At 39.3% G+C, this 12,572-nt stretch overlaps 1 protein-coding gene across 1 annotated transcript; it reads right to left on the bottom strand.

Annotated features, from left to right (window-relative positions):
• Window positions 1–678: 678 nt before the first annotated feature.
• MS4A3 (membrane spanning 4-domains A3) lies at window positions 679–11,113 on the bottom strand. The gene is made up of 7 exons (XM_089302890.1): window positions 10,997–11,113; window positions 8,142–8,310; window positions 6,875–7,012; window positions 6,425–6,481; window positions 3,697–3,855; window positions 1,697–1,798; window positions 679–1,193 (listed from the first exon to the last, which is right to left on the bottom strand). Exons 2-7 carry the CDS (start codon window positions 8,292–8,294, stop codon window positions 1,116–1,118), a joined length of 687 nt encoding a protein of 228 aa, XP_089159016.1. The 5' UTR covers window positions 8,295–8,310; window positions 10,997–11,113; the 3' UTR covers window positions 679–1,115.
• Window positions 11,114–12,572: the final 1,459 nt, after the last annotated feature.

Here is a 12,572-nt window from a genome sequence, read left to right on the forward strand (position 1 = left end):
TCATAATAACTGATAAGGCAGTTGATGTTATAATGTCTATTTTACATATGAGGAAAATGCACCACAGAGATTAAGTAACTGCCCAAGTTCAGATAGATAATAAGGGTCAGAATATGAAGTCAAGGCCGGCGCCGCGGCTCACTAGGCTAATCCTCCGCCTAGCGGCGCCAGCACACCGGGTTCTAGTCCCGGTCGGGGCGTCGGATTCTGTCCTGGTTGCCCCTCTTCCAGGCCAGCCCTCTGCTGTGGCCAGGGAGTGCAGTGGAGGATGGCCCAGGTGCTTGGGCCCTGCACCCCATGGGAGACCAGGAAAAGCACCTGGCTCCTGGCTCCTGCCATCGGATCAGCGCAGTGCACCGGCCGCGGCGGCCATTGGAGGGTGAACCAACGGCAAAAGGAAGACCTTTCTCTCTGTCTCTCTCTCTCACTGTCCACTCTGCCTGTCAAAAAAATAAAATAAAATAAAAAAATAAAAAAAAAGAATATGAAGTCAGATATTATATTCTAAAGCCCTGGTTTTTCTCTTGTCTGCTTTGCAGTTTCTCGTGGTCCTTTGAAGAACAGATGTTGGCACTGCTTTCAAAGTCCCCAATTTAAACCACCATTTAGGTATATGTACATCCCAGTAGTTGACTGAAGTAGAGTCACTGAGGCTTATTCAATCCACCTTAAACATAGTGAAAATTTATCTTGGTGATTTTTTATTAATTTGGCAGTTTTTTTAATGCTGATGTCAGCTAAAGTCAAGAAAGTCTGATTTATTGTCCTCCCCACTGGATGGCTGGAAGTTGGATTTTAGTAAGAATACATGATATAGGGGTATTATATTAACTTCCTTCCTTAAGCCTTATGAAGTAATGACTTATGTGGGAAAGGAGAACCAGTTTCTAGAAATAACTTTAGAGTAATGATCTGAAATCCAAGAATGCCTAAAGGATTATATTTGTCCTCCCATACTCAGAGCATGAAAATAGAATTTACAATTAAGATAAGGAAGATTGAGTTAGAGGTCCACGTTTCTCATGATTGGTGCTATCAGGAGGATTGAGTTTTACAGGTTCATGTTCTCTTGAGTTCTTGGATGAATCTCCTACTCATTGGAGACTTTAGCGACTTTAGCTTGAGTATTCATCAGGATGACTTTCATCAGGAGGTATTCCTGATTCCACAGAATCGGAGGGTGAAGAAATCTGCTGGAAAAGAAAACATCGGTCTCTAAGAATAGTGTCATCGTCTCCCTCTTCTACCACTTCTTCCTACCATCACAATCATCAATAATACTTATTTACATGTTGTTACTATACTAAAATAAACATGGTGTTATGATTGCATACACAATCCTCACAACAAATGTCAGAAGAGAATAAAAATATTATTTCAGCTTTACAGTTAAGATACTGTATATCTAAAAAGAATCTGCAATTTTTCCTGGGTCAAAAAGCTAGAAAGCTAAAAGTACAAGAAGACAAATTTAATTCCAGGTACCAAAGAAAAAGGCTTCTTAAATATTAAATACAAGGTTTCCACTTGCTTTTTCGCAGCTGAATGTTTTCCCAGACTTCATTCTGTCTTGAACATTATAAAATCTCTAATCCATGAGCCCCCAAAACTCATTTTCATATAAAAGTTTGTTTCTAGTTCCAAGAGCCAAAAACAACTTCAAATCCTACAGGATTAGTCATTTCAACAAACTTACTGGTCTTGAAGCACAGCACTTCGCTTTGGACCACATGATTGAGATAGAGGTGGTTATGCACAGTTCCAGCAAGGTGAGGATGAGCATGAGAGATACCAGGCCCTAGGGGATACAATGCCCATGTCAAACCAAGTGGAAACATCCGGAGGGAGAAAAGATCAGCAAGAAGCCAGACCATAATATTTTCCTCCCTCATCATGGAAAAAGAGAACCATAAATTAGACTGAAGATAGATACACACAAACACTGTAGAAGGGATACAATTTCAATCTAAAAGCATAGAGACATTTTCCCTTAAGAGAGAGATGTGTTTGTGAGACAGTGTTGTGGTAGAGCTGGTTAAGCCACTGCCTGCAATGCTAACATTCCTTAGGATTACTGGTTCAACTCCCAGCTCTTTTGATTCCAGTCTGGCTAATGCACCTGGGAAAGCATCAGAAAATGGCCCAAGTGCTTGGGCCCCTGTACCCACATGGGAGACCTCAATAAATCCCCTACTCCTGGCATCAGCCTGGCCCAGTCCTGACTGTTGTGGCCATTTGGGGAGGGAACTAGTAGATGGGAAGATCTCTCTCTCTCTCTCTCTCTCTCTCTCTCTCTCTCCAGCTCTGCCTTTCAAATGAATAAAATATAATTTTTAAAAAGAAGAAAGAGGTGTGATGTATTTCTATAGCAATTCATACAAGATGGTCAACAGAGGGAAGAAATTGTAAAGCCAAAATTCTGACACTATCACTAACCCTCCCAACTGGAATGGTATTAAACTGGGAGATAACAGGCAGTTTAGGAAAATGAACACAAATAAGTCTAACACCATTTCACTGATGGTAGCTCATAGTGGTTTAGGCATTTATATTATCCCTAGAAACTAAAACACAAAGCTGAGATCAACACCAAATGAATTGCTGCTGGGCTAGTGATTCTTCTATTATCACTGGGGCACCTGGAAGAAAAGTAACATGAAAATTTCTCCTGTGGAATAATACTACCAAGTGCACTGAAAAATAAGAATCTGATAAAAATAAATTTAGATAATTAAAAATATAATACTGAGAAACTATACATATTTCCATGAGCAGAGTCAGAACACGGGAGAATTGGGGAAAATTCAGTATGCTTATGGATTACAGAAAATCAGAGTCAAAATGGGAAAATTTGAAGAAAAATAGTAATTTCTAATATGGCCTAAGAGGTAGAATATGTACACATGAACAAACATAACATTGGAAGTTTATTAAAGAGCTTCCCTTTTGAAATACCACACTGCAGTAAATTCAAAAGTGAAGTCACTCAGTACTTCATTAAACATTCCAGACTATGGAGATAGTTGTAAAGTTCTCAAATTTGTTGTATTCTGTAAGAGCATATAAAAATAAAATTTTAAATTGAATCTCCCTGGGAGTATAAGAAGTAATTTTAAGAATAATATAATACAATGTGCTGAGCAATTATAATTACTTATCAAATGTTAACTTATTTAATTCTTACAGCAACCATTTAAAATGAATATTATCGTCATTTGAAAAATGAGAAAATAAAAGCATAATGAGACTGTCTACTGTGCCCTTCATTATAATGTTAATAGGTAGCAGAGCCAAGATTCAAATCAAGATATTATAGATGGGGCCAGTTTGTGGGTAGCAGGTTAAGCCACTGTTTGCAACACTGGCATCCTATATGGGCACCAGTTCAAGTCCCAGATGTTCCACTTCCGATCCAGCTGAGAATGACGGCCCAAGAACTTGGGACCCTGCACTCACATGGGAGACCTGGAAGGAGCTCCTGGCTCCTGGCTTTGGCCTGGCCCAGCTCTGGCCTTTGCAGCCATTTGGGGAGTAAACCAGTGGATGGAAGATCTCTCTCTCTCCCTCTCAGTAACTGTGCCTTCCAAACAAGTGAACAAAATTTAAAATATCATGGATGTACCTTATGTACTATTTTGTGTGAATTTTGGATTGTTTAAAGTATTTTACATATAATCTATTTTTAAAGAAACATACATTTGATGTGGAACCCATGTAAATGCATAAGTCCAGTGACTGTGAGGACTGACAACTTTTGAGTGAGTTGCTATTAATTGCTAAATTCAATGAGAGAAAAACAACTCCAACTAGTCCAATTATAGCACTGGCAATGTTCATCCCAAAACTGTTCTGCATCTAAAAGGAAATAAGAATTTTCAGTTAGTATATAGCACATATTTTGTTTCCCTAGCAACAGTTCTCTTACTCAAATATTGATTGGATAATATTTACACACTGAGCAATATCCTAGATGTAGGGCAAACATTGATAAACACAGTTCTCCACCATGCACTTTCCATTATAGCAATAGACAAAGGAAACAATAGCCAAAATAATAGGCAAATTGTACAATGGTTTTGAAAGTAATTAATATTATAGAGTGAAGTAAGAGATAAAAATCGGCTAATGAGAATCTGAAAATCCAGAGACAGGAGTAAGTGTGTCTGATGTCAAACAGGAATGACACATGGAAAGGGACAAAAATGAGCTGAAAGTGTTAGCCAAGAGAGTTTCTGGGGGATGTCCTTTTAATGAGGAAACTCCCACTTCAAAGCCTTGAAGCTAAAGGGCTCCAGGGCAGCCAGGGGGACAAGGTTGCTGGAGCAAGTAGACAATATTAGGAAAAGAAGACAAAGTTCAGAGTTAAGTAATAAAGGTCTCTGTAGATCAAGCAAAGGTTCCAAATCAGAAAATTACAGAGCTGTTGGAGGATTTCAGGAAGGGGTGACAAACTGAGGTTTATGAGTTAAAGGGATCCTTCTGTCCCCACTACTGAAGAGAAGCTCAAGGGTGGGAGCAGGAAGTCCATAGAGGAGAGAATGGTCCATTGGATAAAGTGTCATCAGCAGAAAGATAAGGTCAAACTGGGACATAGCTTGGAGATAGACACAGCAGGATTTACTCACAAATAGGACTCAGGATCTGTGAAAGAAAGAAGAGTCAGATATATACCAAGGTTTTGATCTGGGAATGCAGTTTGGCTGACATGAGAAAGACTAGGCATGTAGAAGGCTTGAAGGGGAAGATTAGGAACTGAGCTTTGGAACTTTTGGATATGAAAATGGAAGCAAGTAGACATGCCAGTCAAATACTCAGGGGAGAAAACTAGGCTGGAAATATACACTAAATTTAATATTCATGGATAAACACATGTTATTCAAGTCCAGGAAAATGAATGAGATCTCAACCCATAATCATTGCTTTGATGAAGATTAGGTGGAAAACTTGAAGTCTGTAGCACCTCAACATTAAAAGGTCAGGGGGAATGAAAGGAACCAACATAGGAGATTGAGGAGGAGAAAGCAAAAGATGAGCCTATTGACACATGCTGGGAGCCGAGTGAAGAAATTATTGGAAGGAAGAGTGAATGACCGTATGTACTAAATGTTGCTCATAATTAAGATAGATGAGAATCAAGAATTAACCACTGAGGCAGGTATTTGACTTAAGACACCTGTGTCCCTTATCAGAGTACTTAGGTTCCTGTCCTAGATTTGCTCTCAATTCCAGTCTCTTAACGATGCAGGTCCTGAGAGGCAGTATTAATGGTTCAAGTAGATGGGTCTCTTTCTTCCACATGGGAGACCTGGACTGTGTTCCTGGTTCCTGGATTTGGCCTGGCCCAGCCCTGGCATTTGCTGCCATTTGGGGACTGAATCAGCCAGTGGAAGATCTCTCTCCTTTTCTCTCTCCCTCCTTCCCTCCACCTCTCCCTCTCTCTCCCTCTCTCCCTCTCTCCCTCTCTTTCTCTCTTTCTCTCTCTCTCTCCCCATTTCCCTCTGTATCTCTACCTTTCAAATAAATAAATAAATCTTAAAGAAAGCGAGTAGTTCCAGGGCATGGTAGGGAAGAAAATAAAGTCTAACAAAAATGGATTTAATTGAAACTCAATAGACAAGAATTGGAGGCATAGCATGAATAACTTCTTTAAAGGAGCTTAGCTACAGGGGGAAAAAAAGTGCCTGTAATAGCAAGGGGAAATATGTCAAGGTGAATTTTCTCTTTTTAAGTTAAGAACAGTAATTGAATGCTTATGCATTTATGAGTGAGTAAAAAGAATGGAATCCAAAATTAAAGGAGGGGGATTAGATTCACCCATGGTAAGAGGCTAGAGTGATAAATACATTGGTATAGACTGGCCCACTGGGTATGTAGAATAAAGGGGATATGAAAATTCTCTTCCAACAGCTTTATTTTTCTCAGACTAGGAAACAAGGTCATCAACAGAGAGTAAGAATGAAAGAAAAAGGATTAGCATTGAGATAAGAATAGGATGGTAAAATAGCTTCTAAGAAGGAGGGGAAGTGAATGAATTGAACAGGAAAGTGAGGATAAATGGCTATATGTGCACTGACTGCATACACAGAAGAGAAGTGGGTGTTCTTTGATGAACAACTAAAGGAATAGAGTTTTTCATATTCAGTTTTGGAACCAGTGGCTCAAAATAATTAGAATTGACAAAACTTGACAGCACATAAAAATTAAGATACTGTTTTCTAACACTCATCACACATTCAGAACAACCATCCCAGGTAGGATATTCACCATCTGGTGACCTACCATCTGAATGCTTTAATTTCCTCGTGAATTACATAAAACACAGTGTCTCAGCTGGATTCACCAACCTCTACTTTCCCCCTGTTAAAGGATCTTTTTTTTCTGTTCTTACTATTGTCCTAGAAAAAGAGGAAGAACTGCCACTTACCAGCATTCTTGTGGGTTTCCTCCCAGCTGCAACAGACAAGGATCCTGAACTAATAAACTGTTTGAAAATAGGAAGTAAAGTAGATAAAGGAATGAGTAGCTACCATTTTTTTTCTTGACCATCCTTTGATTAACAGACACATTTCTTATCTCCTAAGCCAGGCAAACCACATGGCAATTCTCCAATACTCACTTCCCATTCAATATTTTTTAGTATCTATAAATCTAACATATAGGTATTAAATTGATATTTGGGACTTAATTTGAACTAAGGAAATGTGCCTTCTTTGAATCAGAAAGATATTGGCTTTTTAAAAAATTATTTGTATCAAGAATTGCAAATCAAAGCCACAGCATGCAACCTCCAAATAACGTCCAACCACACTCTCATAAACATTTGTAACAGTGATGTCGTAGAAGCTATCCATTCGTGGGAAATACAAATACTCACGAATACAGCGCCCCATATCGGATAGCCTGTGTAGAAGGTAAAGAAAAAGAAGTGCCTGAACGCATGGGACAGGTATTGTAAGGAGGCCAGAAAAACACCCAGAGCCAGAATCATTGCTCCATTCAGGATCTGGATGGCCTGCAAGGAGAAAAAGAAATGAGAAGTCATATAATTCCACTTTAATTTTCCTCAGAAAGGAGATGTAAATGCTTGAAATGGTGTAAATGTCAAGCCTACAGAGAGAGAGTATAAAAACCATGAGGCTGTCATGGCATTGGTATATAGTTATAAAAATGTTGCTTCACTGAATTATAACAGTATGTGAAAATACACCCTTCTTTCCCCTACACTATGATCATTGTTAGGAAGCCCTCACTTTGTGATATTAATATCCCTGTTTTCAATGAAAACTACTACATATGTGTGTGTGTGTGTGTGTGTGTGTACTATATACATATAAAGTGTACGCATAGGGAGTATATGTGGCAAAATGTTAAAAATTGTTAAATTTTAAAGCTTAAAAATAAATTTAAAATATTTTTAAAGTAAAAATAAAATGTCAAGCCTAAATAGAAGGACTTATACTGAAATGTTGCTTACTATAGTAGTCCCATCAGTTCCAGGGGCAGCCCTTTTTCTTCACTTTCTCTTCTTTCTTTTCTCTTTCTCTTCAGTTTCTACTTATTCCCACAACTCCTCTTCTTACAGTGTCAAAAGACTAGCGATATGGCTGATCAGATAGCTCAAGTCCAAACATCTTCCCAGAATGCTTTGGACTCACAACAGATTGAAAGCAGATGAATGGCAAGCAGTGTTCTACTCAGCCTTTTCATCCACCCAATTTTTTAAAACATTTTGTTCCAGAATAGTTTTACATTTACAAAATAAAAACTAAGAAGTAGTGATACAAAGAGTTCCCATATACCCCTCACTCCATTTCCTTCATGAACATGTCATAAACCCATTTTTCTAACTGAAGATATAGAATATGAGCTTCCTAGAATTCAGCCTCCTGATTGGGCATCATAAGAGATCAAAGGGCCTTGGAATCCATTTTCCAAGGTTTGGTATGATGCTGTCTACCAGGAGAGAATGCCGCAGCATTTCCATTTGTGGGGGCTATAGTACATCTCAGTCTTTTCTTCAGTTCTTCAATGAGTCAATGAAGAATAACTTAGAATTTATTCCTATGGGCAACGATAACATTTTCCGTGTGATATTTAATTTCTTCCCTTTTAAACCAATATTTTGAACAGGGCCAACTCACCCCAAGGGCTTGTAGTTCTCCCTTCTGATAAATGTTTGACTCTTCAATGGACTGGTATGAAGAAGTACTCACTCCCTCTGGTTCCGGGCTGCCTGGGATACCAGCTGCTGAGGCTGTCTCCAGCACTGCTTTATCAACTTCTTGGGAAGCCATTTGATGATTTTTATGGCTGTCATGGAAAAGAAATCCAAAAGCTTGTGCTTTACCTTCTACCAATAGCAATCATATTTTTTTTAGTTTAAGAGAAATGGTCTATTCTGTCTGTTCAACAAAAAAGATTCTTCATGGATGGGGCATGTGGTCGGAAGAATAATTTGTATAATGTTCACTTCCAATTGTCTTAAAGCAGTAGATACCAACGAATCATTGTAATCGGCCTGGATACTTCACGTGTGTAAAGAATAATTCTTTGCTCATTTCTATGTGCATTAGCAGGCCCATGCCTCTCCTCAACCCAATCATCAAATACAAAGTTCTTCTGACCAGTAGTCACTTGTATGAAGAGGATGACTCTAGACAACATCTAATGACAATAATTATCATTTATTTAATGTTGATGGTTATGTTCCAGACACTGTCTTATTGCTATGAATGTACTAATAATATATTTAACTTTTCCAACAACTCTATGTCTTAACATTATTATTTTAATTTTACTGATAAGAATAATCAAGGCATATAGATTAAGAAACATACAAAATTGTACAGATGATAAGTGATTTCAGATTCTACTAAAGATATTCTACCTAAAGGCCCAACACTTTATTTTTAAAACAAGGTTTGTTAGAATCAGAGACCCCAAACAGAGTGCCATGGGGGGAAAGGGTCAACACTTTCAAAGTGAATACATTGCATGTGGCACTACATAAATGGTAATAAAGCATAACAGAAGCAGTTTGAGGACTATGGAGGAACCAGATTCAAATCCAGATTTGGCCACTTACTAGTTGTATGATCTAGGGTTCACCAAACCAACACCTCAGTCTTTACAGTTAAAAATGTTACATCACACAAGTATACACAGGATGCTTATACTTCTGAATGTTGAGCAGTACAACTTCCTGATGCATACATAGTCCTCCAAGGCAAAGCAATTGCAAAACTCTTATGTGCTTTTCTAACTGATGAGGTGGAAGAGATGGAATTATCAATCCACCAAGCGCTGCTGAATTCTGTCAAAACTATTGACTGAGTTTAGAATAACATCTTATTTAGTACTTTTTGTTAGAAATTATAGATTCATTTTCTAATAGATATATTTTTGTCAAAATAAACATGCCATACCCCTTCATGATGTGTGCCTTTCTAATTCTCCATTGTAAGGAGTACGTATTACACTTATTCAAGTGTGATAACAAATCACTAAGACACTAATTTTAAAATTAGTTTTCTGGGGGCTGGCGCCATGGCTCACTTAGTTAATCCTCCACCTGTGGCGCCAGCATCCCATATGGGTGCCAGGTTCTAGTCCCGGCTGCTCCTCTTCAAGTCCAGCTCTCTGCTGTGGCCCAGGAGGGCAGTGGAGGATGCCCCAGGTGCTTAGGCCCCTGCACCCACACGGAAGACCAGGAAGAAGCACCTGGCTCCTGGCTTCAGATCAGCGCAGTGCCAGTCATGGCAGCCATTTGGGGGGTGAACCAACGGAAGAAAGGCCTTTCTCTCTGTCTCTCTCTCCCTCTCACTGTCTAGCTCTATCTGTCAAATAAATTTTAAAAAATTTTAAAATTAGTGTTCTGAGGGCCAGAACACATTCTAATTTTGTCACACTGGGAATTGCTATAAAAATTCATAAAATTTTCCTATGAAAGCCATTTACAAGATCATTATAAACTTCATAAAATTGTCTCACCAATATTGATTTTCAGCTAGCATTAAGGAACATTATCTATTTAAATGTTAATAAAGGTATGGTGACAAGAAACTCTTACCTTTCCTGTTCAAGGTCATGCACAGAAATCAAAAGTGAAGAAAAATCAATAAAGTTTACAACCAATCTATTTTAATTAATGTTTATGTAATTATGTAAAATAAGTGTAAGAAAAATTCAAGATAGAATAACCCTATTTAAATTATTTTGTGATTGGGACACATATTTTAGATGAAATATCTAATAAGCTAAGATTAAGTAAGGTGGGGAGTACTCTCCTTTGTGATCAGATGGTTACTTGCCTAGCTCTCTGGCTTCATTCCTAACTCTCTTCCATCTCAAAACTCAGTCCAGCCTTGCTCCAGTTCTGTCAGTCTCTACAACTGCCCTCAAATGTTTCCAATCCTTCTCAGCACCATTCCCCTCTCCTGGAACACTCCCCACCAAAGTTTCACCTAGAAGATTTCTGCTCTTCTACCAGGCTGTGTCAGCCCCACATCATACTTTACAGGACACCTGTTTTAGTCCTGACAAAGACTGGATGATGCACCTGTTTCAGCTATTCTCAGAATTTCCCCAGCTTCCTTCCTCAAACCACTTCATCAGTCTGAGCTCCAATTGCCTCAATACTTGTCTCTCACTGTCTTCTTACCCAGTTAACTCCCATGTCTAGAACAGTATCTGTAGTACAGTGGGCACTCAGCTAAGCCACATTTAATAAACAAACATACCCTGAGCCCAGCCCCATGTAGCCCATGGATCATAATGGAAAATATATCTACAAGCACAAAGCCTCTCTTATCATGAAACTCCAGAGCCATTATGGAGGGAAGAAATCTATTCTAACCACATTATACAAGTTGACTTAAAAAAAAAAAACAATTAGGGAGAATTTTCAGGCTTCAGGTAAAACAAGCTACATTTTACAAATTTTGGTCAATTTGGCTTTTAAAAAGAATCAAGAAATGTAGATTTCCTAAGGACCTACCTAGTTCATTTCACCTATCCAGTTTTTGGTGTGTGGCAGGAGCTGCTCTAACTGCTTTATTCATGTTAGCCAATTTAGTGCTCACACCATCCGTATGAGTGGGCATTGCTCTTAGGATCTTCGATTTTACAGGTGAGACAGCTGAGGAAAAGAAAGTTAATTAACGTGCTTAAGACCACATAGCCGGCCGGTGCCGTGGCTCAATAGGCTAATCCTCCGCCTGCGGCTCCAGCACACGGGGTTCTAGTCCCGATCAGGGCACCGGATTCTGTCCTGGTTGCCTCTCTTCCAGGCCAGCTCTCTGCTGTGACCTGGGAGGGCAGCGGAGGATGGCCCAAGTCCTTGGGCCTTGCAACCGCATGGGAGACCAGGAGAAGCACCTGGTTCCTGGCTTCGGATCAGCCCAGTGCGCCGGCCGCAGCGGCCATTGGAGGGTGAACCAAAGGTAAAGAAAGACCTTTCTCTGTCTGTCTCTCTCTCTCTCACTGTCCACTCTGCCTGTCAAAAAAAAAAACAAAAAAAAAAAAAAAAAAACACATAGCCAGAAATTTGAGGAGCTAGGTATCAGACTATAGTTCTCTGGCTCTACTTAGTATTACACTAAAATTCATTCACCAAACTCCAAATCTCAGGGATGTCCAAACCACCCTCATTATCAGAGCTGCAGGCAAACTCAAGTGCATCCACTAGTACTTAATACATCTAAGGCCTAAAGTGTATGTGTGTGTGTGTGTGTGTGTGTGGTTCCATACTGGCATCTTCCAAAAGAAATCACTGTATTATTAAGTCTAGCATCTTTTCTTATGGTGTCGGAGTACCTATCACATTCTAAGGAGAAGCCATCCTCATGAAAAATATTCCAACTCTCTACTATGTCAACCAAACAGAAAATCTTGCAGACAACCCCGGAGGCCCACTGGGAGGCACCTTTAACAGAAAACAGCTGGGGGTTTCTATGGAGAGGGGAGCAATAAGGTTTACCTTGGAGGCGTCAGGCTCTGGCAGACCTCTTTTCTCCCAAGTTCATCTTGTCACCAAGCATGATATGTGCAATGATGATAACTGTGTCTTTCCCAGAACATGGCAGGCTCTCTTTCCTCAAGTTTAACGTCTCTTTGCCTTATGCAACACTTTGGTGGAGCTGGTGAAAATGTTTTGCTGAAGACTGTGCCAATCATATCTGTATTTGGGGTTTCTCTGATCAGTCCTGTTTCTCCAAGCCTTTGTGATGATTAGGTAACTGGCACCAGGAGTAACTGTCTTCCGGCCTTGAGATGTTGCTTAACACATTGTTGGAGCAAAAAATAAGAGCAGTAAATGTGGGTAGATCATTGGTAAGGAATGAAGGCAAACCATTGTGGAATGAAAGTAAAACAGTTGTTCATAGAGTAAGAAAAGATATCAGGCAGTAAGACTAGCATCTGGAAGACAGAGGGTGGAGGTTATTTTATATAATGTGCCTTTGAATCTTAAATGCATGATAATATTAAATTTTCAAAGACTGAGAAAAATTAACTACTTGTCATAGACACAACACTAATTGTGGTTTAAATGAATTAAAAGATCATGTGCAAGT

This window comes from Oryctolagus cuniculus, chromosome 1 (genome assembly GCF_051225735.1).
Source record: "Oryctolagus cuniculus isolate XC-2025 breed Fujian yellow rabbit chromosome 1, ASM5122573v1, whole genome shotgun sequence".
Taxonomy (NCBI): domain Eukaryota; kingdom Metazoa; phylum Chordata; class Mammalia; order Lagomorpha; family Leporidae; genus Oryctolagus; species Oryctolagus cuniculus.